At 40.0% G+C, this 27,707-nt stretch overlaps 1 protein-coding gene across 2 annotated transcripts in view; it reads left to right on the top strand.

Moving 5' to 3' along the window:
• The window catches only part of DGKQ (diacylglycerol kinase theta), an 87,024-nt gene that overhangs the window by 6,867 nt on the left and 52,450 nt on the right, over positions 1–27,707 (top strand). For both annotated transcript variants that reach the window (XR_012578202.1, XM_074533077.1), the window contains exons 2-3: positions 15,361–15,440; positions 24,704–24,803. Coding sequence is in view for 1 of the 2 variants with exons in the window: in XM_074533077.1 (XP_074389178.1) it covers positions 15,361–15,440; positions 24,704–24,803 (180 nt within the window). In the remaining variant the exon portion in view is untranslated. The remainder of the gene's footprint in view (positions 1–15,360; positions 15,441–24,703; positions 24,804–27,707) is intronic.

Here is a 27,707-nt window from a genome sequence, read left to right on the forward strand (position 1 = left end):
GGAATGGGGGTGGGGCTGTGTGTATATTCGTGCCTATTTATTCACATATATTTATGTGACTTTGTTGCTTTCTTTCCTGTTTAAGATTGAATATCAGTGGATTATTACCAGTGAGTTATTACCAGTGAATAATACCATTACTTGGAAATATGTTTAGGATTATTAATGTGATGTGCTGGTATCACCTCCTTGGCTTCTTTTTAAATACCAGGTGTATGATATAATTGTATGGCCCTTACTATTGTAAAAATATCATTATGTAAGATCTAAAACAACTAAACGAATAAACAATGCTGTATTTGACCACAATTTAATCCATGCTTGAAGGTTTTCCATACACAATATTGCTAGAGACATTCTGAATATTTAGCTAAACTGATTTTCTGGTAAGAGATTATTGAATTATTGAATAATTTGAATTTTAGGGGTTAAAATAGGAGCACTGTGTTGTTCTGGAGGGTAGTATTAGGTTATGATGGCTAGGAAATACGACATCCAGTTTAAGTGCAAGAATGCATAGAAAAAAAATCTCAGTTCCTCATTGCTTTTCTTTCTGCTTGGCAGCTTGTGTCACCTATTAGTGTCTTGGTTTGTCATGATATATTTCAGGAAATTAGTCTTTCCTTTTTATGCAATACTTTCTCTGCAGAACGTGAAAATAATAACTGGTACACCTTGTTAACCAGAACATAAGAAATAATTCACTAACCAGTTTCTTAAGTGATTCAAGCAAAAATACTTCCTCAGTGCTGAAACCATGATGTGGTTTGGATCTTTGCCTGGAATCATCATAAATACAAGGAAATCGGTAAGATTCCCCTAAGCATGAAGATGGTGTGACGGAAGTCTCTGAACATAAAGTGAAAAAACTGATTGCATTTGAGACTGTGAATGCTTTATTTCAGAATAAAAAAGGTTTTTTGTGAGATGACAGATTTTTTCAGAATCTAGTTAGGATGGCAGAGTGTAACTCATCACACATACAAATTTGCATGGAAAACTGACTAGGACTAGCAATCCTGGCATATATCTGCTATAAAAAGAATCCCTTAGAATTAAAACAAATATGTGGGCTGAGCACCAACCTAGGAGAAGCCGCTTTTTCACATTCAACCTCTTGTCAGAAGAGTATTGATACAGCGTACTGGAAAAGCTGATTTAAAAATCTTTGGATATTCACAGACATGCACACGATTTAGAACTCCCAAGACACTTGTGGAGGTTGCTGCCTGGGTTTTGGGTGGATGCTGTTGCTGTCCCGGTGCGTGGTGCAGCGCTGGAGCTGCTGTGCATGTGGGCTGTGAGCAGGGTCTGCCCTCGCTGCTGACACCTGCCTGTGGTGGCAACAGCAGCCCTGCCAAAAAGGAGTCACAATCTCTTTGTACTAGAAAAGGGTTTTCGATTCCAGTTATGTTTGATGCTTCAACTCTCTGTCTGGATGCTGGGCAGACTTAATTCTGTTAACAGAAGATGCTGAGTGAGAAACCGAACACGTGATCCAAGAGGAGGAGGTGTGAAAGAAGAGATGTAACCTTAAACAAGAACTTAATAGATTCCTGTTTCAATTTCTGTGCAGAAATCAAGTACAGACTTACAAGCTTAAATTTTCTCTTGTGAAGAAGTTAACTAACAGCAGCTGGGACTTTTGGTTGCCAAATCCTTTTTTAAAAAATAGGCTAAAGTAGAAGGTAAAAATACTAGCATGTTAAAAATACTTTCAAAACAGCCAAATATAATTGTGTCCATTTTGGTTTTGACCTCTGTTATTCTGTTCCTATTATATTTCTTTCCAGAATAGCTCTTGTTTGGCAAATGCATAAAGATTTCTTGACATTATTGTATTTTTCATTCAAGCACTTTTTCTTCAGGTGAACCAAATAGATTATTTAAAACTAAATCCATAAGATAATGGAGATATATTACATTTTTTTGGTGTTTCTTTCTTACATTTACTTTTGCTTAGCTCAGTGTAACTTTTTCCTTAATTATGCTGTCTTGGGAAACTTTAAGAACCTTTCAGTGTGTGTTGATAATTCATGTGCATAAATTAATAGCTGATTATGCTACATAGTAAATTAAGATCGAGTGCTACAAGAACTTTCTCTGTCTGATCAATTGAGAAGACCACACCAAACAACACTAAAATGAAATTAATATATGAGCCTTGATATAATTTGGTCCCTCTTTGGGAAAGATTTATGTCTTTTCAGAGAGAGAATTTGAGGTTTAGTGTTTATGGACAGAGTTATTATATTTTTGGAAGTTCTGGTATACTCATCAGTGTATCCAGCTTTCCTTGAAAAATTGTAACTGTGCTGTGGAGATTTGTGGGTGCTACTGCAAGTAAGCTTAGCAGTGATTTTTCTTCTAGTATCTTCAGGATTTTTTATTATATATTTATGTTCTGTGTTCAATTTTTAAGCAGCAGAAGAGGGATTGCAAACCTTCAGTCTGCTGGTTATATCACTGAGTGGAAAGGATTGTGTTTATGTGAAATGCTGCCTGGGTCCACACATAGCATCTTACATGTGTTTTGGAGGGAATTCTCGGTTTCCCCCACTGCTAAGAGCGTAGAGCTAACTCACTGAGTTCCTGTGTGCATGGGATACACCTGGGGCTCACTCGGTGTGTCCCTGGTGATATGCCCCATAGGTGCAGAACTGGTGTGTATTACAGCTGTCTGTAGCCTGTAGTATGGAGAATGTCTCCAAGTCTTTGGGCACTGTGAGTGTCCAGGCAGCTGTGTCAATATCACATTTTTCTGCCAAAATTCCGTCACAGCTTATGAAGTCCTACTGTGCATTAAGTTCAGCTAAGATCCACCCTGTTTATTTCAGTGTAACTCAGATTCTTTTTTTTCAAAGTTGGAGATGTGCTACTGTTATTTCCCTTTTACGTATGCGGAGGCATTTCAGTGCAGGTATGTCCAATGTAGCAGAAGCGATAACGGGACTGTTTTTGCAGAGGACACGTCTGTGTTGTTGTTGAGGAGGATGACCCTGACATGGCAGTGTGTGGATTGATTTGTGCTGTGCTGGGGAACAAGTGACAGTGGTGCAGGAGGCCAAATGTGTGAGGGCTGGAACCTTGCAGTGTTTGTGCAGGCTGCCTAGCCATGATCACCTCGTGAAGTCAGCAAGTCTAAGGGCAAGGTGCTGCAACTGGCTGGTGGCAATCCCAGGCACAAGTACAGACTGGGAGAAGAAGTAATTTCACAGCAGCCCTGTGATGAAGGACTTGAAGTTGTGATGGATGAAAAGCTGGGCTCGAGCTGGCAATACGAGAATCAAGCACATCCTGGGCTTCATCCAAAGCAGTGTGGCCAGCAGGTCAAGGCAGGTGATTCTGTTCCTTTACTCTGCCCCTGTGAGACTCCACCTGGAACACCGCATACAGCTTGGGATCCTCAGCACAAGAAAGACATGGACCTCTTAAAGTGTGTCCAGAGTAAAGTGAAGAAGATTATTGGAAGAATTGAGTACCTCTGCAATAAGGACAGACTGAGAGCTGGGGTTGTTCAGCCTGGAGAAGAGAAGGCTTTCAGTACCTTAAGAGGAGGTTGTAGAAAAGGAGGAAGAGGAACTTTTTATATGGGCAGATAGTGACAGGAAACAGGGTAATGATTTTTAACTGAAATAGAGCATCTTTAGATTAGATGTTAGGAAGAATTTCTTTGCCCAGAGGCTGAAACAGGTGGCCCAGAGAATACCTCATTCCTGAAGATGTACACGGCCAGATTGAATGGTCTGGTGAGCAACCTGGTGTGGGGAGTGGCAATATAAGTTGAAACTACATGTTCTTCAAGGTCCCCTTCGGCACTAATAATTCCATGATTCTGTGATGAAGTTTTTGTTGCGAGGATGCTTGCAGTAAATGTCAGATGGTTTTAGTGCATTTTCCTTTAAATTGAGGGTTGGATCAGTCTTTGCTGTAATTTTTGTTGTCCTGTTCTGAATGCTGTAAGCTGTAGCTCTTTGTTTTGACCAGTAGCTGTAAGTCATCTGGACAGTGCTGATAAACAATTGACAAAGTTTCTCTTTGTAAGGCATCACCCTGAAAAGAGTGACTTGGCGAGGCTGTTGCAGACAACAGCTGCAGGGAGGTAAGCATTTATGACGCTGGTGTGTGTGCTCTGCAGTAGGTGGTTCTGTGGTCCAGCTGGATCTTCCTTGTTCTTCTGGTTTTAACCATTTCATGTTTCTCTGCCCCTCCTGTCCAATTTCATCTACACATGCTGCTGATCTGGCCCATCTCTGCTCCAGCCCCTGGGCTTCAGTTGGTTGCACGGGCAGTCTGCAGCAAAAGACATAAGAGGCACCAGCTTAATACAGAGCCAGGAGAAATTTCTGATTGCTAAATGATCTTCAAGAGTCTTTTAGTGGTATCTGGTACTTGATTTTCTTGTCACCATTGCATCTTGCTGAAACCAGGAGTTGGGTGTCATTGGAGGACCTTCTTCTTTGAAGGTTGTTGGGATGTATGGCCTTTCACTGCGTGTGCAGGGAGTGCAGTCAGAGGTTTTTCTGTCAGCCTTCAAACCAGCTTGACCCTTTCTAGCTGTGTAAAGGCTGCAGTCTGGAAAACCTGGAAAAAAGCCACAACTGTGTTACGTAGTCTTGCATCTGGCTTGTGTGGGCAACCTTCATCCTTCTGCCTGTACAGAAGAGCTGCTCAAGTACTTAATTGTTTGCCCTCGGACAGATTTCTGTGGTTCAGAGAAAATTTCTTTTCAGGTTCCTATCTTCAGCATCCCTGAAGACTGCTGATAGCCGGTGTGGCTGGGAGCCTGCTGGGAGAAGAGTCACAGCCTGTGGTCTATTGCTGTTACGTTGTTGGTGGCAAGACCTGTGTCCCTCCAGGCTCCCTGTGCAGCTTCACATTGTTAGTGGGAGACCTCTTCCCCTGAAGGACCTCTTTTTCTTAGAATTGTCAGGAGATGAGTTGCTGAACTCTCTCCCCTGATGTAGCCCTCTTGGAGATTTTTTGTTTTCCATCAGTGAACCAGCACCTTGTCCCATGGCGCTGTTCTGCCTTTGGCCTAATCTTCAAGAAAAGAGAAGGTGTTAGTTCTTTCTGGATGTGAATGCAAGTTTGAGACTAGCCATCTTCCATCTCTCTGACAAAGAAAACACTCCTAATATTGGGGACTAAATTTAGTAACTAAATCAGTAACTAAAACTGCATGCCTCTGAAACTCTGTGTTCATCCTAATTTCACTGGTGGTGAGTCTGATCCAGCTGTCTTTTAAGAGGGAAAAAAGTAAAGTCTATGCAGAACTCACCTTTCTCATAAAATTTCACAGAACAGTATCACAGAATAGTTTGGGTTGGAAGTGCTCTTAAAGATTATCTAGCCCAACATCCCACACAATAAGCAGGGATTTTCTCTACTAGATCAGGTTTCTCAAAGCCCTCTTCAACCTGACCTTGAATGTTCCCAGAGATGAGGCGTCTACCAGCTCTCTGGACAAGCTGTGCCAGTGTTTCACCACCTCAAGAAATCATACCAGATTTCTTCCTTACCCACAGTTCAAATCTACCCTCTTCTAGTTTAAAAGTATTACCTCTTGTCCTATTGCAGTGGGCCCTGCTATCTTTCTTATATGTCCCATTTAAGTATTGAAAAGCGGCACTAAGGGTCTCCCTGGAGCCTTCACTTTCCAGGCTGAGCAATCCCAAGTGTCTCAGCGTCTCATAGTAGAGGTGCTCCAGTCATGTGATATTTTTTGTGGCTCTTCTTTAAGACCTGTTCAAATGTATCCGTTCTTTCCTGTGCTCAAGATCTCAGGGCTGGCTGCAGCATTCCAGGCAGGGTCTCATGAGAGCAGAGCAAAAGATAAGAATCCTTTCTCAGTTTTTTTGTCCACTGACATTCCCAAGTGCTTCTCAGCAGTGCTGCTCTCTTTCTGTTCACATCTCAGCCCATATTCACTTGGCCATACTGTGCAGACTGGAAAGAGAGTGGACTGCAGCATCCTAACTGGAGTGAATAGACCCTCTTCTGTGTATAGACATAGCTGGCAGGGTGTCTAGATTTTCTGATGGCTGTGGAGGTAGAAAAGCCTCTTGGCCAAACAGAGATGGCTGCTTTTGCTACTGTGGTACAACTTCTCTGTGCAGTTTTGTCCTTGAAATGCGAAGCCTTGGTGGGACTGAGCACACAGTGTAGGTGCCTTTGTCTCCAGCTGTTGGTGTTCTGGCTTTTCCTGCTTAGCAGGATCTAAGAAACCTGCTCTGGGTAAAGTCAGGAGATGGGAAGATGGAGAGAGTTCAGTTTTGGCAAGTGAGGTTCCTTTAGTTCACTTGTCAATACTCGTTTTACGGTACTAGGAGGATGGAGAAGCAGGATACCGTGTTGTAGGCTTCAGGGACGAGACACTGAGAAGGGCTCATGTAGCCCAGGTGCTTTGTGAGGCTAGTACAATACAAGCAAACCTACTATAACCAAATGATTGACATTTCAAGTATATCACCAAACTTACCTGACTGTTTTCTTAATAAGTAGCTTGTCTTATTTTCACTTGTCTTGTTACTTTGTTATTTTCTACCAGCATATTTGAAATACAAATGAATAGGAATTCAGATGTGCTGCCTTGAAATTATAGAGGTCAGACGCAACAAAAGCATTTCTTTGCAGTTATCTGTACCTACAAAGACATGTTCTCATGCAGATAATTCTGGGAATATAAAGTGCAAGGCAATTCACATAGTGTGGAGGCAAACTGCATTTTTATCAAACAGGGTATATACTGGTATCTCCATTTAAAGCAGAAGCAAATATGACTGGTTAGTTGACAAGACCAGAGGATCCCGGAGCGAGAAAAGAGCTGTTGAATACAAGTGAACTATAAGGATACTCAGCAGCTCTCTGAAAAACCTTAACAAGGTTTTCATTTCTTTTGGATTTTCTGAAGAAGAGTATTTACAGTGTAGTGTCAAGCACACTGTAAGCAAAGCCTGAAATTTCTCACCACAGTGAGAAAGGAGAGTCTTTTTAATGCTTAACTTCCTAAGGATTTCAAGAGATTTTTCCATTCCTCTCTCACCATTGTTTGAAATGTTTTGGGAAGACCAAAGCTTCTATGACAGCTTTCCTGGTGACATTTAGCAAGCATTGCACAACAGAATTCTGAGCTTAAACTAGGCTGTGTTTTTGTCTGAGAGAGTGCACCATTATTGCATACAGGTCTTTGCATGTTTCTGCTGAATTGAGAAATAAGCTGGTGAAGTCCATGTGCTGCATCCAGCATTCCTTTCAGTGAATAGTCACAGTATTCAGACTGGCCTGTGGTCACAGTTGTAAATGAAAAGCTAAATGCGTCTATGTTGGCAAGCTGCTACAATGGAAAAGTAGCTCAAAGCTGTGTAACAAATGTAAAAATTGAGTCCCACAAACTTGCAGTAAAATGAAAGTATTGCTTTTAAGTTACTCCTGAAAATAGTGACTGCTCCACCAGCTTGAATGATCCTGTCTGGATAAGCAGTCTGGTGTTTTTGATATAATTTAAGAATACTGTGATAGAAAAAATAAAAATATTTTTCTCCAATCTGTGACTAATTAGCCCGTGGGCATTTTCTGAAAGCTATTGTCTTGTAACTGTCAATGGATCTCTTCAGTGAACGGAAAGGCAGTCCTGATGAACAAAATAGGCCTGCTTGCACACCAAGGACAACTTCAGAAGGGAGTGATAAAACCCCTGAAGGAGAGAGGTGGATTAAACCTGTTCTTTGGCTTCTGTTATGTCAGGCACATGCTATGGAAGAGTAGGCAGAGCAGAGGAAATAACCTACTTAATTTTGACCAAAATAAAACTTTGTTTTGAAAGAGTTAGATTGACTGAGGCTGAATTGTCTTGGTGCTGATATGCCCTTTAAGTCCCACTGATTCATTGTTTGGAAAGTAGAGACTGTTATTGTTGTCTTGCATAACAGCTTTGAAGCCTTGGTTTGCTCCCTGGCTTCGCTAGATTTCTTGTTTGTTTTCCTGTGTCCATCTGCAGGCAGTTGTCCTTCCTCCTTCCGACTTTAAAGCCTGCTGCAGTAGCTGTGCCTCCTGCAGTGGCCATCTTTGCCTTTGTGTGCATGGGGCACTTTTATTAACTAATTGGGGCAAGTTGATTCTTCCATGTTCAGCACTTCCGTACCCATCTTCCTTCCCAAAGCAGTCGTCAACAGCTTCTCTGCATAAGCAAGTGCTGCAATTTCATGACTATTCATCCTGGCAGAACCAAAGTGGAAGTTGTGGCATCTCTGTGGATCACGGCAAGCAAATTGGGATTTTTGAAAGCCCTTCCAGGTCCTGGAGTAAAGCAGTTTGGTTTGCAGACCCACCAGAAAGCAGAGAGCCCTACTGTGTTTGAGGGCAACCCTGGGGATATTGGCTGGACTGAACAAGTATTTACATCTCTTTCCTGAATAAGAGGGACAGTAAAAGAACAGCTTGTTTTCTCATATTCTAGCAGTGATTGACAGTGCCCTTAAAAAAAGCTGTTTTTTCAGTTGCTGAGCACTATCTTGTTTTGTTTGTGGTTTTGTTTTTTCAGTGAGGGGAGGGGTGAGAGTAACTATTTTAAAGGCTCTAGTGTATGCAAATTCAAATACTTTCTCTTATTCTGGATGGTTGAATGCATTATATAAGTCAGTGACTTATAGAACAATGATTCGTAATAATTGCATCTGTTTATGAGAAATATTTATATTGCTAGAAGTACTGATGGCTGTCTGTTCAAAGCACTAAGCTTTACAGAAAGCCCGGTAATGTTTTGCCCTTAATTCATTATTTCATTTTGATAAAAACAAGATGAATGCTACATGGTCAAATTTATAATCTGGTGGATTGACTTGAAGTTAAAAATCTTTGACTTTGGTAAATTGTTATGCTTTAGCAAACTGAAAGTAGTCGTGCTGATTTACAGCATGTGAGAATCTGACCCTAAGTCTACAGACTGTGTAGTCAGATATAGCTGTAGTGCACTCTTAGCAGTAATGCTCTCTTTACTGGAGCTACTGAAAATGAAAATTACTGGAAGTATTGAAAATAAATTCAGTAGTCTCTGCTGGAATATGTTACCCCTCTGGAGTAAATGGTAAGAGCCATTATTCTCTCTGTAGTACCTGTTGCATTTGAAACATAGCCATGCTTGCTGTGAAGGCACAAGGCTTGGAACTGCCCTGCACATCCTTCTGCCCTGAGGAAACTGCTCCCAAACATCATTTGTTGCAGAGGTTACTGCTCTGTTGCACCAGGCGAGTGGTAAGGTAAAAGATGCCTATGCTGTCACCTTTCCAAGAGGTCCACTGAATCCAGTTTTCTGGGAAACAAAAACTAAATCCTACCCTTGGTGCTTGTCACCCTGGAGTTTGCAGTCATGGCACTGTTGGCTCTTGGAACCATCTGCTGTCAATGCAGGCTGTGGCCAGAGCCACCACAAGGTACATGTCCTTTTGCCACCTGTGGGGAGCTAGACTTCTTATGTACACCTTCTGGACTTCTTGTGTACCCTTTTGTGGCAATCAGAGCTTGGGCCTGTTGTGGCTTGCTGCAGTCTCATGACAGCTAAGTCTGGAAATGTGTGGTGGGAAGTGTTAAGGGGCATAGACCTGTCTTTTCAGAGAATTATCATTCTTTGGTAGAAAACGTTGCTTCTTACAGCTGCTGGGACTTGTTCAGATGAAAAAAGAAGGATGTGACTACAGATGAGTTTCATTTGATATTTGAAATACAATAAAGGGCTGAAGGTTGTCATATGGAAAAGGAGGACAGAGATTCTTGGGATGTGGAAGTTTACTTGTGAGTACAGAGACACCCTTCAGTGTAGGAGTTAAGTTACACTTTAGATATGTAATGAGGACTTTGTTCATGTTTCTTCAACTTTTTTTGTTAAAAATAACCTTTTTAAGATGATGTATTTAGATAATCTATAACACCTCTAGACACATGTTGTTGAAAAAACCCAAATTGTTCAATATTTCATCTGGTAGAAAATTCATTTTATTTCATCCTGTAAAATTTTCATGTGCTTAGGAAGATATAAACAACATTCCCCTGGCCACCCAAATCTAGTGCCAGAGCCAGCTGGTAACCATAACCACAGCCTTTTCTTAGCCTTGCTTTTCTGAGCATCTTAGTAGAAGACAGATATAAACAAAGATATTGTGTATGGAAGGTCCCCACTGGAACTGAAAGTTGGCATTCACAGTGTGTGAAATGCTAAAATAAAAACACACTGACTGTGTGCGTGGGTCTGGGTGTCAGATAGAAGCGATAGAGGGAAGCAAGGAACTCAGTCAAGGACTGGCATGGATTTGTGGCAGTGTGGGGGATTGTGCTTCCCAGCTCTTCCATTAACAGTCCACAGCCTCCTCTACAAAGGCCAGTGCTGAGATGAGAGCTCACGCTGACACCAGCTGCTGAGGATTACAGAAGTATATTTCAGTCTCATTTTATTGCTTGGGGTGGTTGAACGTAAAGTAATGGTTATGAAGGGGAGGAAAAGTTCTCTCACAAGCTGCTGAGTCTTTAGTCATCTTTTACAGATATGCAGGAATGGGTCTTAGAGCTGTAATGGGGCATCCGGGGAAATACGTGCCCCTTGTGTAATTGTCAAAGAAAGGCAACTTGAATGCTAGGCATAGTTAGGAGAAGGCTGGGGAGGAGTGGCAGAAAAGCCACCTCTGTGCCACAGAAGAAAGTCAGCCTGCTGGTTCTCTCTGGATGTGCAGTGGCTGAACTGCTGCTGAGTCTGTAGGTGTCTGATGCGGCCTTAGATCTTGAACGTGACATTTTCCTTTCTCTGCTTTATTTTAGTCCCCTTGTAATTCTTTCATATAATCTGTGTACATTTATAGAGCTTTTTGTAGAGGACTGTAGAGATTTTCCATTTATGTAATACTCCTACATATATCAGGCCATTTGTTCTAGTAAACTCTCCAAGACAGGGACTTCTTCCAAGTCTTACATTTAACAAGATGCCTCAGAGAATTACTGCACTTAATTTAGTTGTATTTATATCCACATTAATAAGCTGTGTATGTTCTTTAATGCATTGCACTTCAATTTTCCAGAAATGAAATTTTTTTGTAAAAAAAAAAAAAAAAATTAAAAAATTTATCCTCCCTGGAGAGCAATTTGATAATTCTGCTTATTAAAATGTTTAGCAAATGCAAAGTTAGACTTCAGTGTTAAAGATAAAAGAAAAAAATAAAACCAAACATGTTAAAATACAAATTTACAAATAAATTTCTTTTTAAAAAACACCAGAACTGAATCATGGTGACTATTTTTCCAAAGAGGAAACAAAAGTAATTTTTAACAGTACCTAGACTTTTCCTCAGGACTGAGTGGTCTTTTCAAAAGGGGGAGAAGTTTATGTGTTATATTTGATATTTCATGAGCAATTCTCACCCAGAATTCTCACCATTTGCATAGGACACCAATATATAGCTAGAGTTCCTACAGGGCATAATTCCTTGTTTTCTTCTTCCTAGGTTTGGATTCTAGTTTGAAGTATGTCTTGAGAACAGAGAGAAAAATGCTTTTGTGGAAAAAGTGTGACATATTGGAGGGTATAAATAGCCATCCTTTTTCTAAGAAGTGTTGCACAGCTCATGAGTTACTGTGATTCCCAGCTTTATGTCCCGCCTTGCTGGAGAGAGATGTTTTCTGTTTCTTTTCAAGTGTGTTTTGGAAAGGTGCTGGCTGTACCTTCCATGAGTTGCCCTATGTACACATGGCCTTTATTAAAAACACCAAGTCACACAGAATGTGGTAGGAAAAGTGTCCCAGGAAGTGATGGCTTATGGGCAGAGCCTGCTGTAAAGCCAGATCTTGTGTGGGCAGGCAGCAGCATTGTGATGCGCAGTGTCCAGATGGCTTCTTGCTGAGCATCGGCAAAACCTAATTTTTCACTAGAAGGAAGTAATTTATAATTGAATAGCAGAAGGCCTGAAGGTAAACTTATCAAATATGGTTGGTGCAGTATGCCTGACCAGATGCTTGGAGAGACCTCTTTAGAGCCCCCTAAACCTTTAAGTAAATGTTTTGTACAGTGTCTGAAGGCTGTAATTGAATGGCTTTCTTTTGACTTAGACAACCCATAGATGTGTCTGCTTGTAGCTAGCTCATCACTTAGTTTGTATGGATCAAGAAATCTTCATCCTTTAAAAAGATTCACCTATCCTCTTCCTTTAAATGCTTTTTCCTCAGAATTTTGCATTTCATCTACTGAAACTTCACACACAGTGTCTTCTGGCTTATTTTTCCTAATGAAAGGTCACCCCTTAAAACCCACAAAACCTCTCCTAGCTGTCAGAACTTAAGACCTAATTAAGCCTCTCTGGGACTATGGATATGAATGTAGGATTCTGCCACCTCCCCACCCCACCCCCTAATATTGTTAATGCTTCCGCTTGCTGCCATTTTGGGTTTTCTTCTTTCTGTGTGGAATGTGCAAAATAAAAGCAAATTGGTGACTTGTAGGAGTAATTTCACCCCCTGAGGAATGTGACAAGCAGAGGAGGAGTTGTGTGAGTAGCTCCTGAAAAACGTGTGAAAATCTTTCGCTGAGAATGTTACCTTCTATGTTTGGGCACTGTTTGTCTCCTGCTGTTTGTCTCCTGATATTCCTTAATTTGATTATTTTCAAATGCTTCAATTTTCTGGCTGACATTTTAGGAAGCTAATTCTTTTCTGTGTTGTCTTATTCTGTATGCAGTCAAACAATTACAACCTCTATGCACCTTCCTATTTTGCTCCTTGTCTGAAACATTCCTTCACTATTTGGTTTTACTGATTCTCTGAAGCTGCTGACTTAGTATGCTTTTCTGTGTCATAAGATATTTCCTTATCTGAACTATATGTTACTGTCTTTATACAGGACCATGTTTTGCTGGATTTGTCAGTGCAAAGATAAAACTGTGGTACTGATTGGCTTGGGTTGTGGTATGTGTACTGACTTGGGCTTTCTGAATAAGTAGAGAACACCTCTCAAAGTCCATGGGAGGAACATCTTTTCCATGAGCTGGTTGTCTGGATTCCCTAGGGTATTTGGGAAGGGCTCAGTTGATTTGTGCATTGAGTTTGTGTGCACTTAAATCTAATAGCCACTTAGAGAGGGTGGTGTTGCAGACTTCAGTTGCCTGTTGCATCTTGCAGATCATAAAATTCCTGTAACCAATCTGTACCACCATGCTCTCTGCTTTCCTTTCTAGCCAACCTACTTCTGAACTATAAAAATGAGGGAAAACTGTGATTACGCTGAATATCATTAGTCACTGCTGATTCCTCTTTGACTAGCTTTCGCCTTTTTATGAAATTCTTTACACTTGCTTGTTTATATTTGAAGCTTCGTCCTCTGCTTTTCATGGGTCAGAGCCGTGAGAACCTTTGTCACAACGCTTCTGCCTTCAGAGGGCATTTCCCCTCACCTAGCCAGGTCAGGTAAATGTTGGGCACCACTCTGAGGCAGTGACAAGATTACCTAAACAAGTGGCTGAGGCAGATGTCTTCAGGGTATAAGTGACAAATTTCAGACTGTAGGTGAGCATGGGCAGGTGGCCTTTGACCCTTTTCTCCTGTAGCTTCCACAGACCTTCTCTCACCACAGGCAGGTGACCTTCCTAAGAGCATCAGTAGAAATACTGCTGACACCTAAGGAAGGAGCAAGTTTGATTATGTTACCATTATACAACCACTATGTCCATGTTGAGAAAACACTTACCAGCAATGAGGATGCACCAGTTCTCTGTATGGACTCTTACTTGTTTTCTGGAGCAGGAGATGCATCTCCTCTGCCTGGATAATGACTTTGGTTTCCTCTGCACTGGTAGGCTCTGTGCTCCTCCCCACCACAGAGATCACCTCCCAGTCTGTTAAGCAACTCCATTTGCAGCTGCAAGAATCCGCTTCATCATCCTCTCTTTGGCTGTTTCTGTTGGAAACAGCCATAAACCTTAGAGATGCACGTAACACTTCATAGCACCCAGCAGAAGATGTGGTTCTGTTCTTTCCCACTTTATTTCATCCGTGCAGTAACCATTCTAGGTTCAACCATGGATGACGAATAACACCTTTGAATGCAGTAGTGACTTGCAGTACTTCTTTTTCTGACTTGTAGAATAATGAAAAAAAAAGTGCTTACTGCTCATATTAAGATGAGTGCCAAGAGGAAAGGTGTCATCCTTTTTGTGCTACTAGAAGGAAAATTTACTTAGTGTGGGCCAGAAATAAGCTGTTTAGAGAAGTGGACCTGAATTTAATGCTTCAGTTGGCCTAGAAGGAGAAGTGTGCAATCAAAAGTCAATGAGCTGGAGAAAGGGGAGGAAAGGAAATGGACTGCTTTTGGTGGCACTAGCGCATACAGCCAGTGGCAGCAGTGGACTGCAGATGGGAAATTTGAAGCACTTGGGGTGTTGTCAGATACTTGGGAAACTTAGGAAGTGATACACTGTGCTTGGGAAAAGCAGGGAGGGGAAAACCCCCTGTGTACAGCAACAGTTGCTACTGGCAAGCTATCTTCTGCCCCGGCACTGGGAGAGGTGTGAGCTTCCACTCCAGAGGTCGGGAGCTGAGCCCCTGCACACAGCTTCACGCTTGAACTGGTGGAGGTTAATTCTGAAAGAAAGTGGACTCTAAATCCATAGCTGCATGGCTTATTAGTTCCTAATTAATCAGAGGTGGTGAAAATGAAATAAAGAATTCCTTACTTTATTCACATAGCTTAATGTAATGCAAATTCATGGTAAAAACCTGTGAAAAATATCCCCTCCATGAGAAATGATCTTTTAAAACACTGTCATACTTGAAAGCATGCTTTGTGGAGCTTGGATGAAATTAAAAACCTGTAATAAAAGAAATAGTTAGTTACTCTTGACTTTCAAAGCTCCTATAATTGGCAACCTTCATCCACTATACTCATTTTGTAACAATACTTTGTTTTCTCACATTTATGTCACATGCACTAGCTTGTAGAATAATTCACTTGCAAACATGTCCTTCTGCTTTGGCTACATCAAAGAGCTATTTTGGACTGTTTAAAACTTTTTTTTAAATTTAAGAGCTCGTTTTGATGCTCATGAAGAGAGAGAGTGGGGGAGGACATTACTTGTGTTAGGCTTGTACTGTTCTGGGATAAGCTGTCCTTCCTTTTCCATTGCCAGCATCTTAGTAGGAAAACAACTTGGAGTGCATGCGCTGCGCAGGGTGTGACAGTTGTGTACGTTCTCAAACCGAGGGGATAACAAATGTGTTTAAAAAGTTGTATTCCTAATTGTATTTTACTCCATTTTTGGTTTTATTTGATTGTGTTTCTTAAAGTCCCTTGCTTCTGAAGAGTTGCTCATGGTTCTTATTTTATTTCCACAGTTTGCAACTTCATGTCTCACGAAAAGTGCCTCAAGAATGTCAAGATACCATGCTCATGTATTGCTCCCAGCCTTGTAAGGGTGAGTTAAGACACTGACTTGTCTCCTTCTTGGGGTAATACCACACATTTATCAGTAATGAACATGCTGCTGTATTAGCAGTGGGTTGTTTTCATATCATGATGCAAAAATTGTATTAGTCATCACTAAAGCTTTTATAGCTGCTCACAGGCAAAGTTACACTTCCTTTGAGAAGTCTGCTATGAGCAACTGTAGATACTCTGCCTTTGAAGACCAGTTATTTGCATTCTTTAAATGTTACTAGATGTTCTTGCTGCGTGTCATTACCTGGAAGTTTTGTAATAAAGTACTTGCTTTCAGATGGCTTGTGACTTTCTCCCACAAGACTTTATGTGTAAGAGATTGATTCAAAGGGTGTGGAACATGAATCAACCTTACAGAATATAATAGGATGCGACTAAGGTCCTAAGAAGCTAAAGTGAAGAGAAAATGAAGTGTGTTATCCACTTGGGAAAGGATGACAGAAGAGGAACAGAAGGGGAGAAGGACGTGAGAAATTTACTAGAGAAGTAGTAAAACAGTACAAATACCTTAAGGCATTACCTTACCTTTGTATTTGTAGTGTTTTAGTACTTCTCTAGTAATACCACAGCAAGAAGTCGAATGAGACATGGCTGTAAAATCAGTCATGTTCATTACAGACCTTGCTGACTCAAAGCACGTTTATGGGAATCCATTGTGTAGACCTGTGAAGGGAGCTGATTCCCTTCTTTGTGTCATAAAACATTTTACCAGCTCCTTTTTGTTGTGGAAGCCTGTGTAGGGGATGAGATGTGGAAGTTTGAAAACAATATGCAATTTGAGTTACAGGGACTGGATGAAGAGAAATTATCCATTTGTTTTTCTTGAATATGTTTTGTCTAGGTGATGAAGCTGCTAGGCTGTGCCAATGCAAAGCTTTGCTTTTTCTCCTTTTACTTTTCCTCTTTCCTTACATACTTTTAATCTTGAGAAGTGTCGGAAAGGTGTCTGATGCGTACGAATTTGGCAGTGAAACAGTAAGAAATACTGCTGTCTTAGAACCCATGGTAAAGGGACATTAGGTAGTGAGAAGTGCTTTTACTAAGAATTAGCATTGTCTGCTGTTTCAGTATGTTGACAATCAGTCATTGTAGCAAAAAGAATAGTGAATCAGATGATATAGGTGTATACAAGGGCCTTTGAGAGGATGGCAAAAATCCAACTGGAAAATAGTAATTTAATTCAGAGTGTGGGTGTTGTAAACATTTATGACTGCTTCTTTTGTGGATTTGCTCTAAATTTAATTCATTGTTCAAAGTAGTATTTTTTCCTTTGTTTTTATATGGTAAAAGTCCTCAATTTAAACTTAATTAATGTTCCCATTTGCATCAGTTGTAGACGTCAGTGTAATTTTTTTCTCTCTTGTCAGTCCTTGTAATCTATCTGCCCCGAAATGTTTATCTTGTGATTTATCTGTAAACAATAAACACAAATTGTACTGCACAGCGAGGATAGTTATTTGGTGCTGTTGTCAGTCTTTGAAACTGTTTGCAGTTCAGGGTTGCTGTGTTTAGCTCTAAGAGTCTTTTGTGTTTTCTGTCTTGAGCTGTAATGATTTTATTTTGAAAACTCTGGATTGTACTGTTCGTTCTGGACAGTCATGTCCTCCTTGACGTGGTCATCCAAGTTGCATTAATCCTGATCAGATGTACAAGTGAAGGCTGCCATATGGGAGACGTCGTTTTGCATGCAGGCTCTGTCAAAGCAAATACCAGACTTGGCATTTGCGTAAAAAATATAACAGAGCGAAAAACAAATGACAGCCATTTATACAATTTGTGGGAAGTTTATTTTCCTAATCTCTCCTTTCAAATTATTTATTTATTAAAAGGTCTGACGTAGGAGGGAACACTGGTGGGATTTTTTTCTGATAGTTCTTTCAGCTATGTCAATATTCAGTGTATTAGAGAAATGAGACTTTTATTTTACTTGCCTGGATTTCATGTAGAGAAGATGGCAATTGTTAAAACTCATCAGAATGTGTGTCATTTGACACTAAGTCACCCATCAGAGAATAATTTTTCAGTAGATGTTTGGTGGAAACTTTTATTCCTGACAGTAGGGTTTCCTTCCCAGGGTCAAGTAAAGGCCCACGGGGTCACAAGCATGCCACCACTGCACCCAATCTCAGATCATTCTTATTGCTGAAATATGAATTTTTTTCTCAATTGTAAATCATTGTCACCTGCATTTAGCATTCCAGAGTGGATACAGATCATGATGTTTCTAAACAAACCTTTGTGAATCAGTCTTCTGAAAAGTTTGCAGGGCATATGATTTGTTCCAATGGTAAGGTCTCAGCGACTGTTTCAAATTCAAACTGTCTTTCCTACATTCCCATAAGTATTTGCCTACTTTACAGTACACATGTTAAAAAAAGGGGAGAAAGGGAGAACAAAAAAAATCCATACCCAAACACCAACACAAAACAAAATAACAGTAAAAACAAAATGGTTTTGAGGGTGAAATGTGAAGTTTAGTCTTCCCTTGTTAGGTTGGAATTGAAGCTGTATTACAGCTTCTTAGAAGTATGTATTTTCTATATAACTGTTCTTGCAAAATTAAATTGAAATGAGACCACATGAAGAATGATTTAGTGACGTTCAGCATTTGCTGTGCTTATTTTTCCTTGTTGGTGTGTTGTTTCATTGCTCTAATGGATTCTAAACATTTCCATTTTAAGAAGGTTTTGAAGTCTGCTCACGAGACTTTGTTGTGTGCTGTTATTCTTAAAGCCAGGTTGTCTAGAATGGAAAAATGCTAGTCTAGGTTATCAGATTCTGAATCTTTGTGTGCTAAAAATAAAACTTCCCTTTGTAAGGAAAGTTTCTGCATTAATGGGCTGGGGTAAGTAATGGGAAGGCTGTGGTGCTTGCAGGGGTCTCTGCTCCTGTAATTGTCTGCTGACCTGAGTTTCTCCCTCTGGATGCTGGGTTCAGCTGTGTGCAGTGTGGTTATTCGGGTCAGTAACAATGGTCTGAAAGTAGAAGATCTTTCTGAGGGGCCCATAGCAATGGGGTGAGGGGTAATAGTTTTAAAGTAAAAGGGGATCCATTCTGACTAGACTTACGGAAAACGTTTTTACAATAATGGTGGTGAAATACTGTCACGTGTTGCTCTGAGAGGTGGTAGGTGCCCCATTCCTGGATGCCTTCAAGACCAGGTTGGACAGGGCTCTGAGCAACCTGATCTAGTTAAAGATGTCCCTGCTCAGTGCATGGAAATTTGGACTAGGTGACCTTTAAAGGTTCCCTTTCTTTAAAGGCCGTTCTGTGACTCTGGGTTTACCTGGGCCCTTGCTGGGTAGCCCCTTTCCATCAAGAAAGTCTCTCTCCAGCACTTGACCCATGCTTGTGTTGTTTCAGCAAGGCAGCTGCTTGGAGACAGTCACATGGCACAATTTAGAATCCAAATGAGGGTTAAAAGTGCTTGCTGATAATCTTGGCACTGCACCAAGGTTTTCTCCCTTTGCTCCCTGAAGGGGAACCTCAGAGCTTAAGGGAAGGAAGGGCTAACTCCTCCTTGTTTGTAACCTCAGGAGAATTTATTATGCTCTCTTGAAACTTGATCGGAACTCCCAGATGAGCTCTGCAGCTGTATCAGTGACTCTTCAGTTTCAAAAGCATTATGGGATGGCACTGTGTTTGTTTTAATTCTTAATCTTTGTCTTAATAAGAGGACATGGACATTGATTTCCTCTATAGCAGTAAAAGCAAGGAGTGAGTGACTTTTGCATGTTATTTTTTCTTTACACTACTAGGCCAAAAAGACTAGGCCAAGCAACTCGTAATTGCAGTGGAAAGCTTTTACATAAGTCTTACTTTTGAGTGGAAGTATCATATCATTCTAGTTTGAACTAGCACGGGATGCATTATCCACTGCAAAAAGTCCTTGAGACCTTGGAGTGTATAAGGCCAAATGTCCTGTCACAGAGACCTGCAGGATGAAGAAAAATAATCCTGGATATAGTGAGATAGCATATAGATGTATGCATCATTCCCTTGCGTTAGCCCCCGTTAAAATTTTGATAATTAAGTATTTGATTTTGTCTCTCTTGTCCTGTTATATGTTGAGCCACCATTTAACCCTGTATTCTTACTTCATTTCAGAGCTACCATATGGAATGCATACTTACATTGCCTTTAAACCCCAGCCAATAAATCAAGTACAAGAACATCAGTTTCAACATAAGTGAAGAGTAGTTGATAGGCATTGTCCCTAAAATGCCAAAGCAATAGAGGACATTCCAGAGCACACAGTGTATTCAAGTTGCAGAAATATTTTGCTACTAAATAAGAGGTTTCAAACAAATCAAAGTGCTATTTTTGATTACTGAGTAACAAGGAAGTAATTGAAAATATGTCAATAAGGGCAAAAGTTGAATCACGAAGTTGTTGGCTTCTCTCAGAGAGGGTATAGTCTAGGCCTGGACAGAACAGTCATGGGGTGGAGTGAGGTGTGTTCACCGTATCTACCTCCGTAGAGCAAAGGTTTACAGTGTTGGACTGAACCTTAGAATCTTTAGATAGGGAAGTGCTTCTACACTTAAACATCCGTACATGTTTTTGTTTCAGAAACACCATTTCAGTTTTTATCAGGAAATTTTTTTGGCCTTATGTTGGGAGCAGTCTTTGAGAATGACTTGTGTGACTGCCCTTGTGAGTGTCTGATGAAGATGGTTGCTTCCAAGCTGCTTGTGTTTTTCCTTGAAATGCAGCTGTGTTTTTGAGCTGCAAGCTAGTGATTGTAAGTTAAGTTCCTTTTACTCAACACTTGGAGGCTGTTGTTGAGAGTTTTAGAATCCTTCTTTCTGTTTGCCCTTTCCTTCTTGGAAGCTGTTCAGCCCCACACTATCTTAGGTCCTGCCACCCCGGTTTCTTAATCTCTCTGGTATTTTTTACAAAGTCATGCCAAGTGAAAGTCACCCTGATGTGATGGCGAAGGAGATGCATGGGCAAAATAATATCTAGACATAGGCCTAGGAAAAGTTTTTAGTAGGTAGTTCCTTTTTAAGACTGCCCAAGACAGCAGCTGCCACCCTGACATTTGATATATCTGTATTTCTCTCGTTGCCCTTTGCACCTGGAAGTCTTTGCCTCATGATTTAACATGAAGCTTTCTTCTGCCTGAGCTGGAAGAAAAGAAGCTGCTGCTGGGTGTAAAACAGGCCTTCCTGGAGCTGTATTTTCTCGCCTGCTGCTGAGGCATCCTGGAGGCTGCAGACCAGTAGGACAGCCTGGCCTGACTCCATACACAAATCAGAGAGTCTGGAGGGTAGCTGGGCCACTCTGTACAAAGTGACTCCACCTTAGTGGAATGGTACTTGAATTCATGATATACTGTTGATCACATGCTTGATGTCCTGTGACATTTCAGGATGAGGAACAGTTTTAAAAGGCACTATCAAGAGAAAGCAATTCTATCCTTTGTTTTTTTTGTCTTCCAAAGTGTGGATTTTAAAAGCAGTTTGTTGCTGGTTTTTTTGTGGGTTTTTTTTGTTGTTGTTAATGCAGAACTGCTGTGCACTTGCAGAGATTGCACTGAAGGAGTTAGAATCTTAGGTTTCTATAGGATCAAATTCTATTACAGGCTGATAGGAACATTTACAGACATGTATTACATTCTCTAATGCTTTGCATTCCTTAACAGATGGCAGGAAATACAACAGGAACTAGAAACTATCTTGTCCCTGAGTGCAGAGTCATTCTGGAGATCACACTGGAGTGTTACCATTATACTTTCTGTTGATATGCTTCTGATCAATATTGTAAGGGCACTTAGATGTCATTTAATGGTATTACTAGAAGAAATTTTCTGTATTTTTCTGTGGAAATCGATTTTTGTGGTTTCCATAAGGTAATTTAAGTAGATGGATTGGAAAAGCAGTTTTAAACTCTCGTGAATTATTAACATTTTCTCTGTAGGCACCTTATGCTTCTGTACTTTGCTGTACTTACGGAGGTGGATATAAACTGAGTAATAACATGTAATGTTCTGTATTCTTTCATGGCTTTTCTAGTCTGGGTTTCAAATATTTTTTATATATGTATTAGGTGCTTGGAACTTGTTCAGCAACCAAAACATGTTTGGACAAACATTATGTAATTGATGCATTTGTTATGTTGTACTCATACCTCTTTTACCTTTTCTTTGTTTCCATCTTACTCCCATCCCATTTTCCATCAGGCTCTGCATTGCTTTTATACCTGACATCTTCCAAAGCCTGTTAGAAAGACCACTCACGATAAACAAAGTTTCATTGGCTTGATTTGTAAGAAAGAAATTAAAGAAACTTTTTTCCCCCTGCTTTTCTGCTTCTCCACCTGCCCTTAACATTTCAATCTGCAAGTTGCTATTCTGTTTGACAGTGACTTGAGACTTCAGACAGTTGTTACCATGGTCTCAACAGCTGAAGAATTTAGACTTGGTCTCCTTCCCTTGAGTGTTCTAGATAAGTACAGTCAGACTCTGAATAAGTTTGCCTTCTGTCAAAGTCCTTTGTCAAAATTTTTCCCAAAAGAAACACTGTTTTTCACATATTCTTTATTTTAGCAGAACCTCTCTGTGACAATAATGAACAGCCTGCATTTCTAAGCTAGGCTTAAGATAAAATAGCCAGACTCATGGCCAGAAAAAGAGTCCCCTATGTTTCAAACCTGGGTTGTTGAGAGGGTTGGATGCTCATGCTGGGTGTCCAGAGCAGTTTGTTCACACCTGGGAGCTAAGGGAGATCTCCGCTGTGTCTGATTTCAGGGGGAATTCTTCTCCCTTGGGTGGCTGCATGATGCTTGAGGCTGTGGCAGGGGTAGGGCACTTAAAGATGACACTTGAAACCTGAAGACAGTTGGGGATGTGCAGAAAAGCTTGCCTGAAGAAATCCCACCAGGGCTTTTCAGTACTCCTCACAGTGTCTGTGTCAGGTTGTGCTCACAGTCATTTCTTACCAACTTTCTGCGCATGAATTCATTGTGCAGGATGACTTTTGTGCAAGTGGCCTGCTCCCAGCAAACTTTTTTGTTTTGAAACAGCTAGAGTGAGCTGCAGCTCTGGCACTTTACCTGCACAATAACTGAGCCCAGATAACTTGCATGACACAGTACAGAGAGGTTTGTTTCTTCCTGCTCTTGAAGTAGCAGGGTGGGCAGGGACTATGAGCCTTAAACTTAACCTGTGATAGTTTGATTAAGGCTTCTTAGGCTTTCTAGGATTATTTACCCCCGCCAAGAATATGTATTCTTTTTGTAAACATACATTATATGGCTCGAGTATTCTGATTGTAAAAAAAATTATGTAAGCCAGCTATGAACTTTATGTCAGAGATGGAGGGCTGCAGAGAATGAAATTTCAATTTGGGCCAAAAGGAGTAGGGTATGGACCTGAAAATAATGGTTTGGCTGTATTTTTTAATCCCCAACTTGTACATCAAGATAAAACTTGAAGCTTTCGGAGGAAATGCTGTTATATATTGTATTGGAGATAGTGATATGGAGTCTTTTTTGTAGGCTGGCTGTCAGCCCAGCTTGGTGGGGAGCATGGGATCTGAATGGGCAGTTTCCTGGTCAGTCAGGGACCGAGGATTCCTCACGGTCTCCTAGGGCAATGAGCTGGTGACTTTGTTTCACTGGTCAGCTGCTGTGCACTATTCTGTTCATGTTTAGTAAGACAAACATATTTCATACCTCTCTTTGCCTCTTTTACCTCCCAAAGCTTAACTCTGAGGAGCTCTGAGGAACCACATGCCTTGTAGTTTGGGGGTTACTGATTTTTCTTGATTAAATTTCCAGCATTGTTCTTTTCTCCTTGTGTTGCATCTGGCAAAACTTTACCTCATTTCTTTCATTGCGTATGCTTGAATAATAGGATTGTTTGATGTGACTGTTCCCATACTTTCTGAGACAGAAAATTCTTGTGGGAATTTGATGATTATAACAGGAAGTGACTCCTTGGGTCATCAAATTCTGTGTTCACAGTAGGTGTCATATTTGCTGCTAATAGTTCTCAGGAAAACCTCAATATACAAGGAGAAAATTCAAATCCTGATGAATAACTGAAGGATGTTTTACAGTGTATCTGAGAGGAAAGGCTGCTATCTGTGACTCCCTGTATCTGAAGTCTTTATTTCCAAAGTTTTACTGGGAATGATTAATTTCATTTGAGACCTAAATAATAATTTGTCAGCTTTTACCAGAAATACAACCACAAGATAAACTTGATGTGTAAAACTTCATTGTAGCAAGAAGGGCATGTGAAATGCATAATACTAAATACCTAAATCACAGCAAACTTTTGTGGAACTCATTTCGATCCCAGGACTTTAAACATGCAGTTATGTTCTTTCCTTCTAATGTGACTGTCGCTTTAGCATAGTTGTGCATCTTGTAGGAAGAGTAGTCTCTAGAAAAGGTATGAAACTTAAGTGTTTTCTTATTCTTTACTGTGCTTCATCTGTTGATTCTTTGGTACTATCACTAACCATGTTCATTATTAATAAAAAATTAATAATAAAATCAAGCAAGAAAAATGAACAATAAGAATATTATGAATAAGAAGAATAAATGAATAAATTAATAATAAGAAACACATTTGCCAAAACTGTTGTTACAGATAGCTCTTGCAAGAGAAAATCGTGGTCTATCATTTTCAACCTACAGTCAAGAGGAAACTCAGTCTGGATGTCCTTCAGGAGCTGGATAGCGTTCTGGCCTTGAAGCTTTGGATAAGGCAGGGGCCTTATCCAATCCCTTTGGTCAGCCACTGGCCAGGCTGTATTTGGGGAGGAAGTGAAAGGCGTGTGGAGAGCACTGAACTGTGGCAGCACTGAGATGTTAAAAGTTGTCTTGTGCATGTCTTTAGGGTATTTTGTTCACCTGTGCAGTAGTTGCTCTTTAATTGTCCTTGATTCAATTATGAATGCTTAGAAGAACAGCTGTGATTACAGGTATGTCCCAAAGGAAGCCTTTGGTTTCATGTTGTTGTGAATCATCAAGAAGCTAATCAGCTTAAAAATATATACAATACATATTAATTCCCAAGAATAAAAAAAAAGTTACATTTAAGTATTTAACATGTATTTCCAAGTATGATTATTTTTTAAAGGATGTTTCATCTATTTATTCTTGTGCTGAGTTAAGTTCACATTGTATATACTGCTCTGTTGTTGCAAGATAAAGCAGCTTCTATGAATTTTAACTGACACTTTGAAAGTTGAAATTGATGATGTCTTATGCATTCTTTGCTGGCAGGTTCCAGTTGCACACTGTTTTGGGCCTCCAGGACTTTACAAAAGAAAGTTTTGTGCTGTGTGCAGGAAGTCCCTGGAGTCACCTGCCTTTCGATGTGAAGGTAACTCAGACCTTGTACAGCCATCTGTGTGCCACCCAGCAACCTGCAGTCTCCCTGCACTGCATACCTTGAGTGACTGAGCAATATTTGGTTTGTTTATTATCCACTCATTGGTTGTGGGAAGGTGTACTCCAAACTAAAGAATAATAAATCAACCACCTTCCATAAAATGCATATTATGTCAAACCTATACACTCTTTTCAGCTTTCTGCCAATTTACTTTGAGCGAGTCTGTGGTGGTGTGCAATGACTCCCTGCCTGAGATGGGCAAAGAATGAGGAGCTATTTTGCTGAAAGACTTGTCCAGTTGCAGTAATTTATTTCTGTTTCCAGTGGAAACTTTTGATACAGAGAATCATCAGGTATTCGTATTCCTAGAAAAGAATGTAGAATTTCCTGTGTTACTAGTCTCAGATATCTGTTACTTTTAATGAGGATGAGATACCTTCAATGGAAAGATATTTGAAAATATTATTTGTCAAAATAGTACTGCTCTGAATGTTCTGACATGTATTCTCTGAAAAAACAATAAAGAAATCACCCAAATACCAGATTTTTAATTTGAAATACATGTTGGCATGAGTACGTGACTGATTTTGATGTAGGACAGCTCTCCAATTATCCATTGTACTAAATGTCTATTAGTTGTTCAGTTGAGTTGTGAGGTTAAATAGAATTTACTGTTTTATAGGAATATTACCTCTGAACCTTTTAAAAAAATCTAATGAATGAAAAATCAATTCTTCAGGGAATTGAGTTGCTTCCAAAATCGCTGTTTTGCTAAAGATATTGCCTTATTAAATGTGATTTGTGTATGTGTAGGGGAAGCAATCCTCTTTGATTACGGCATTTAGACTTGGAATGGCGCAGTATTTCTGTTTCTGCTTTTGTCTGTTGAGTTGCATAATGGAGCCAGACTGTTCTTCTGACTAGTGGGAATATGTCACTTAGCATAGTCCCCATGTGACCGGGATGGTTTGGTAGGATGTTCTGTGAGCTACAGATAGCACAGGGAGTTTTCTAGTGATCTTAGTAAGACTCAGAACCTGTGTGCCATTAGATAAACATAGAAATTTGAGAAGAAAATAGTTTTCACTAGTTATACCCTCTTAACTATTACAAATAGCTTTAGCTCAGTGATCCAATTTAGTTAAAGCTTTCTAAAATCTGCTTTCGTATTCTTACTCTATTAATTCTACTGCATTCTCATAGTATCCATTTGTTGTGGTTTCCCCCAGACAGCTGCTGAGCATCACACACACCACTCGCTGCCTGCCCCTCCAGTAGGATCAGGGAGACAATTGGAAGCCTGTATAATATGGAAAGTAAAACCCCCACACACATAAGCAGAGAAAAATGAAGAAGTCATTCCCTGCTTCCCATGGGCGGGCAAGTGTTTTGCATCTCCAGGACAGCAAGGCCCCCTCACACCTCACAGGGGCTTGGGAGGACAAATGCCATCACCCCAAATATTCCCCATTCCTCCTTCTTGTGCCCAGCTTTAAATACTGAGCAGGATGTCAGATGGTCTGGAATGTCCCTTTGCCCAGTCTGGGTCACCTGTCCTGGCTGTGTCTCCTCTCAGCCTTCCCTAACTTCCTCCCCTGCGTAGCAGTACGGAAAGCAGGAAAGGCCTTGGCTCTGTGTAAGCCCTGCTCAAGAATAACTAAAACATCTCTATATTATGAACCCTGTGTGCAGCATAAGCCCAAAACACAGCTCCATTCTAGCCACTGTGAAGAAAATTAACTCTACCCCAGCCAAACCGAGCCTACAAGTGCAAAGGAATATTTTTTCAGATGTTTCCATTTAAGTGTTTGTAAACATGAAGCACATGAAGCCACATGTTGTAGTTAGATATTACACATGCACAGAATTTTTTTAATGGTTCGTTTAAGGTTCTGAATTGTTTTCCTCACATGGATTTTACAGTTTTACTGTTTTGTGTGGTATGATTTGTTCGGTGCCCTTTTTCTGAATACCAGTAAGTCTACAATTTCTTTCTCTGCTAATTTTTTTAAAATGTATCTTAAAAAGGGCAGCTGAAGTTTATAAAATGCACAAGATTCTTCCTTAATTCTTCAAAAATGCTTGTGGAATTTGTTTTAGAAGTCTAATGTTTTAAGGTAACGAACTTTTAAATTCAGATGGAAATATAGAACTTTCTTCCTTTTTTGTTTTTTGTTTATCTCTAATGACTTAACTTAATACTGCAAATCTAGTCTTGTTTATGATGTTCATGTCTGATATTAAAATTAAGAACTTTTCCTGTACTCTTGACCATAATTAAGATTAAAACGAAGGCTAAGATGGAGTTACCTTCTCTAAACAAATGATTGACACCATTAAATGTACTTGTAAAATAATCACTTTTTTCAAGTGATTTTAGTCACTTGATTTACACTGTTTATATATTAAAATTGAATAAACTTTCTTGAAAGGAAGTAAAAGATTTCACCCACATAAATCTTGTGGATGCCCAGTAGGGGACCTTTTCTCAGAAATGAGCATGCATGTTTATTAATGCATAGTGAAATAAATACATATGTGTCATTGGTAAAAATGACAATAGATTGACTCCAAATTCTGGTGATAGTTACTGATTGCTTTGGATAGCTATTTTTGCTACCAGATTTCACTGGTGCCAGTTGAATCTGGACTCATGATGTTGTTCCTTTATTTCCAGGAAGAAGGGATGGAAATTAAAAAATAGAAATTGGAGTAATCCAAACATTTTTTTTTTGTGCTGAATTCTTTACTAAAGTTCCTTAATAATTATTGAGCAGGAGCAGCAGATTGGAGAAGGATGCAGTTAACATTTTAAAGGCTCTTCTCTCAAGTTTATGTATCTGAAATTAATCAGGTTGGGTTTTTTGGCAATCATAAAGAACTTTCATAGCTAGC

Source organism: Zonotrichia albicollis, chromosome Z, assembly GCF_047830755.1.
Source record: "Zonotrichia albicollis isolate bZonAlb1 chromosome Z, bZonAlb1.hap1, whole genome shotgun sequence".
NCBI classification, from domain to species: domain Eukaryota; kingdom Metazoa; phylum Chordata; class Aves; order Passeriformes; family Passerellidae; genus Zonotrichia; species Zonotrichia albicollis.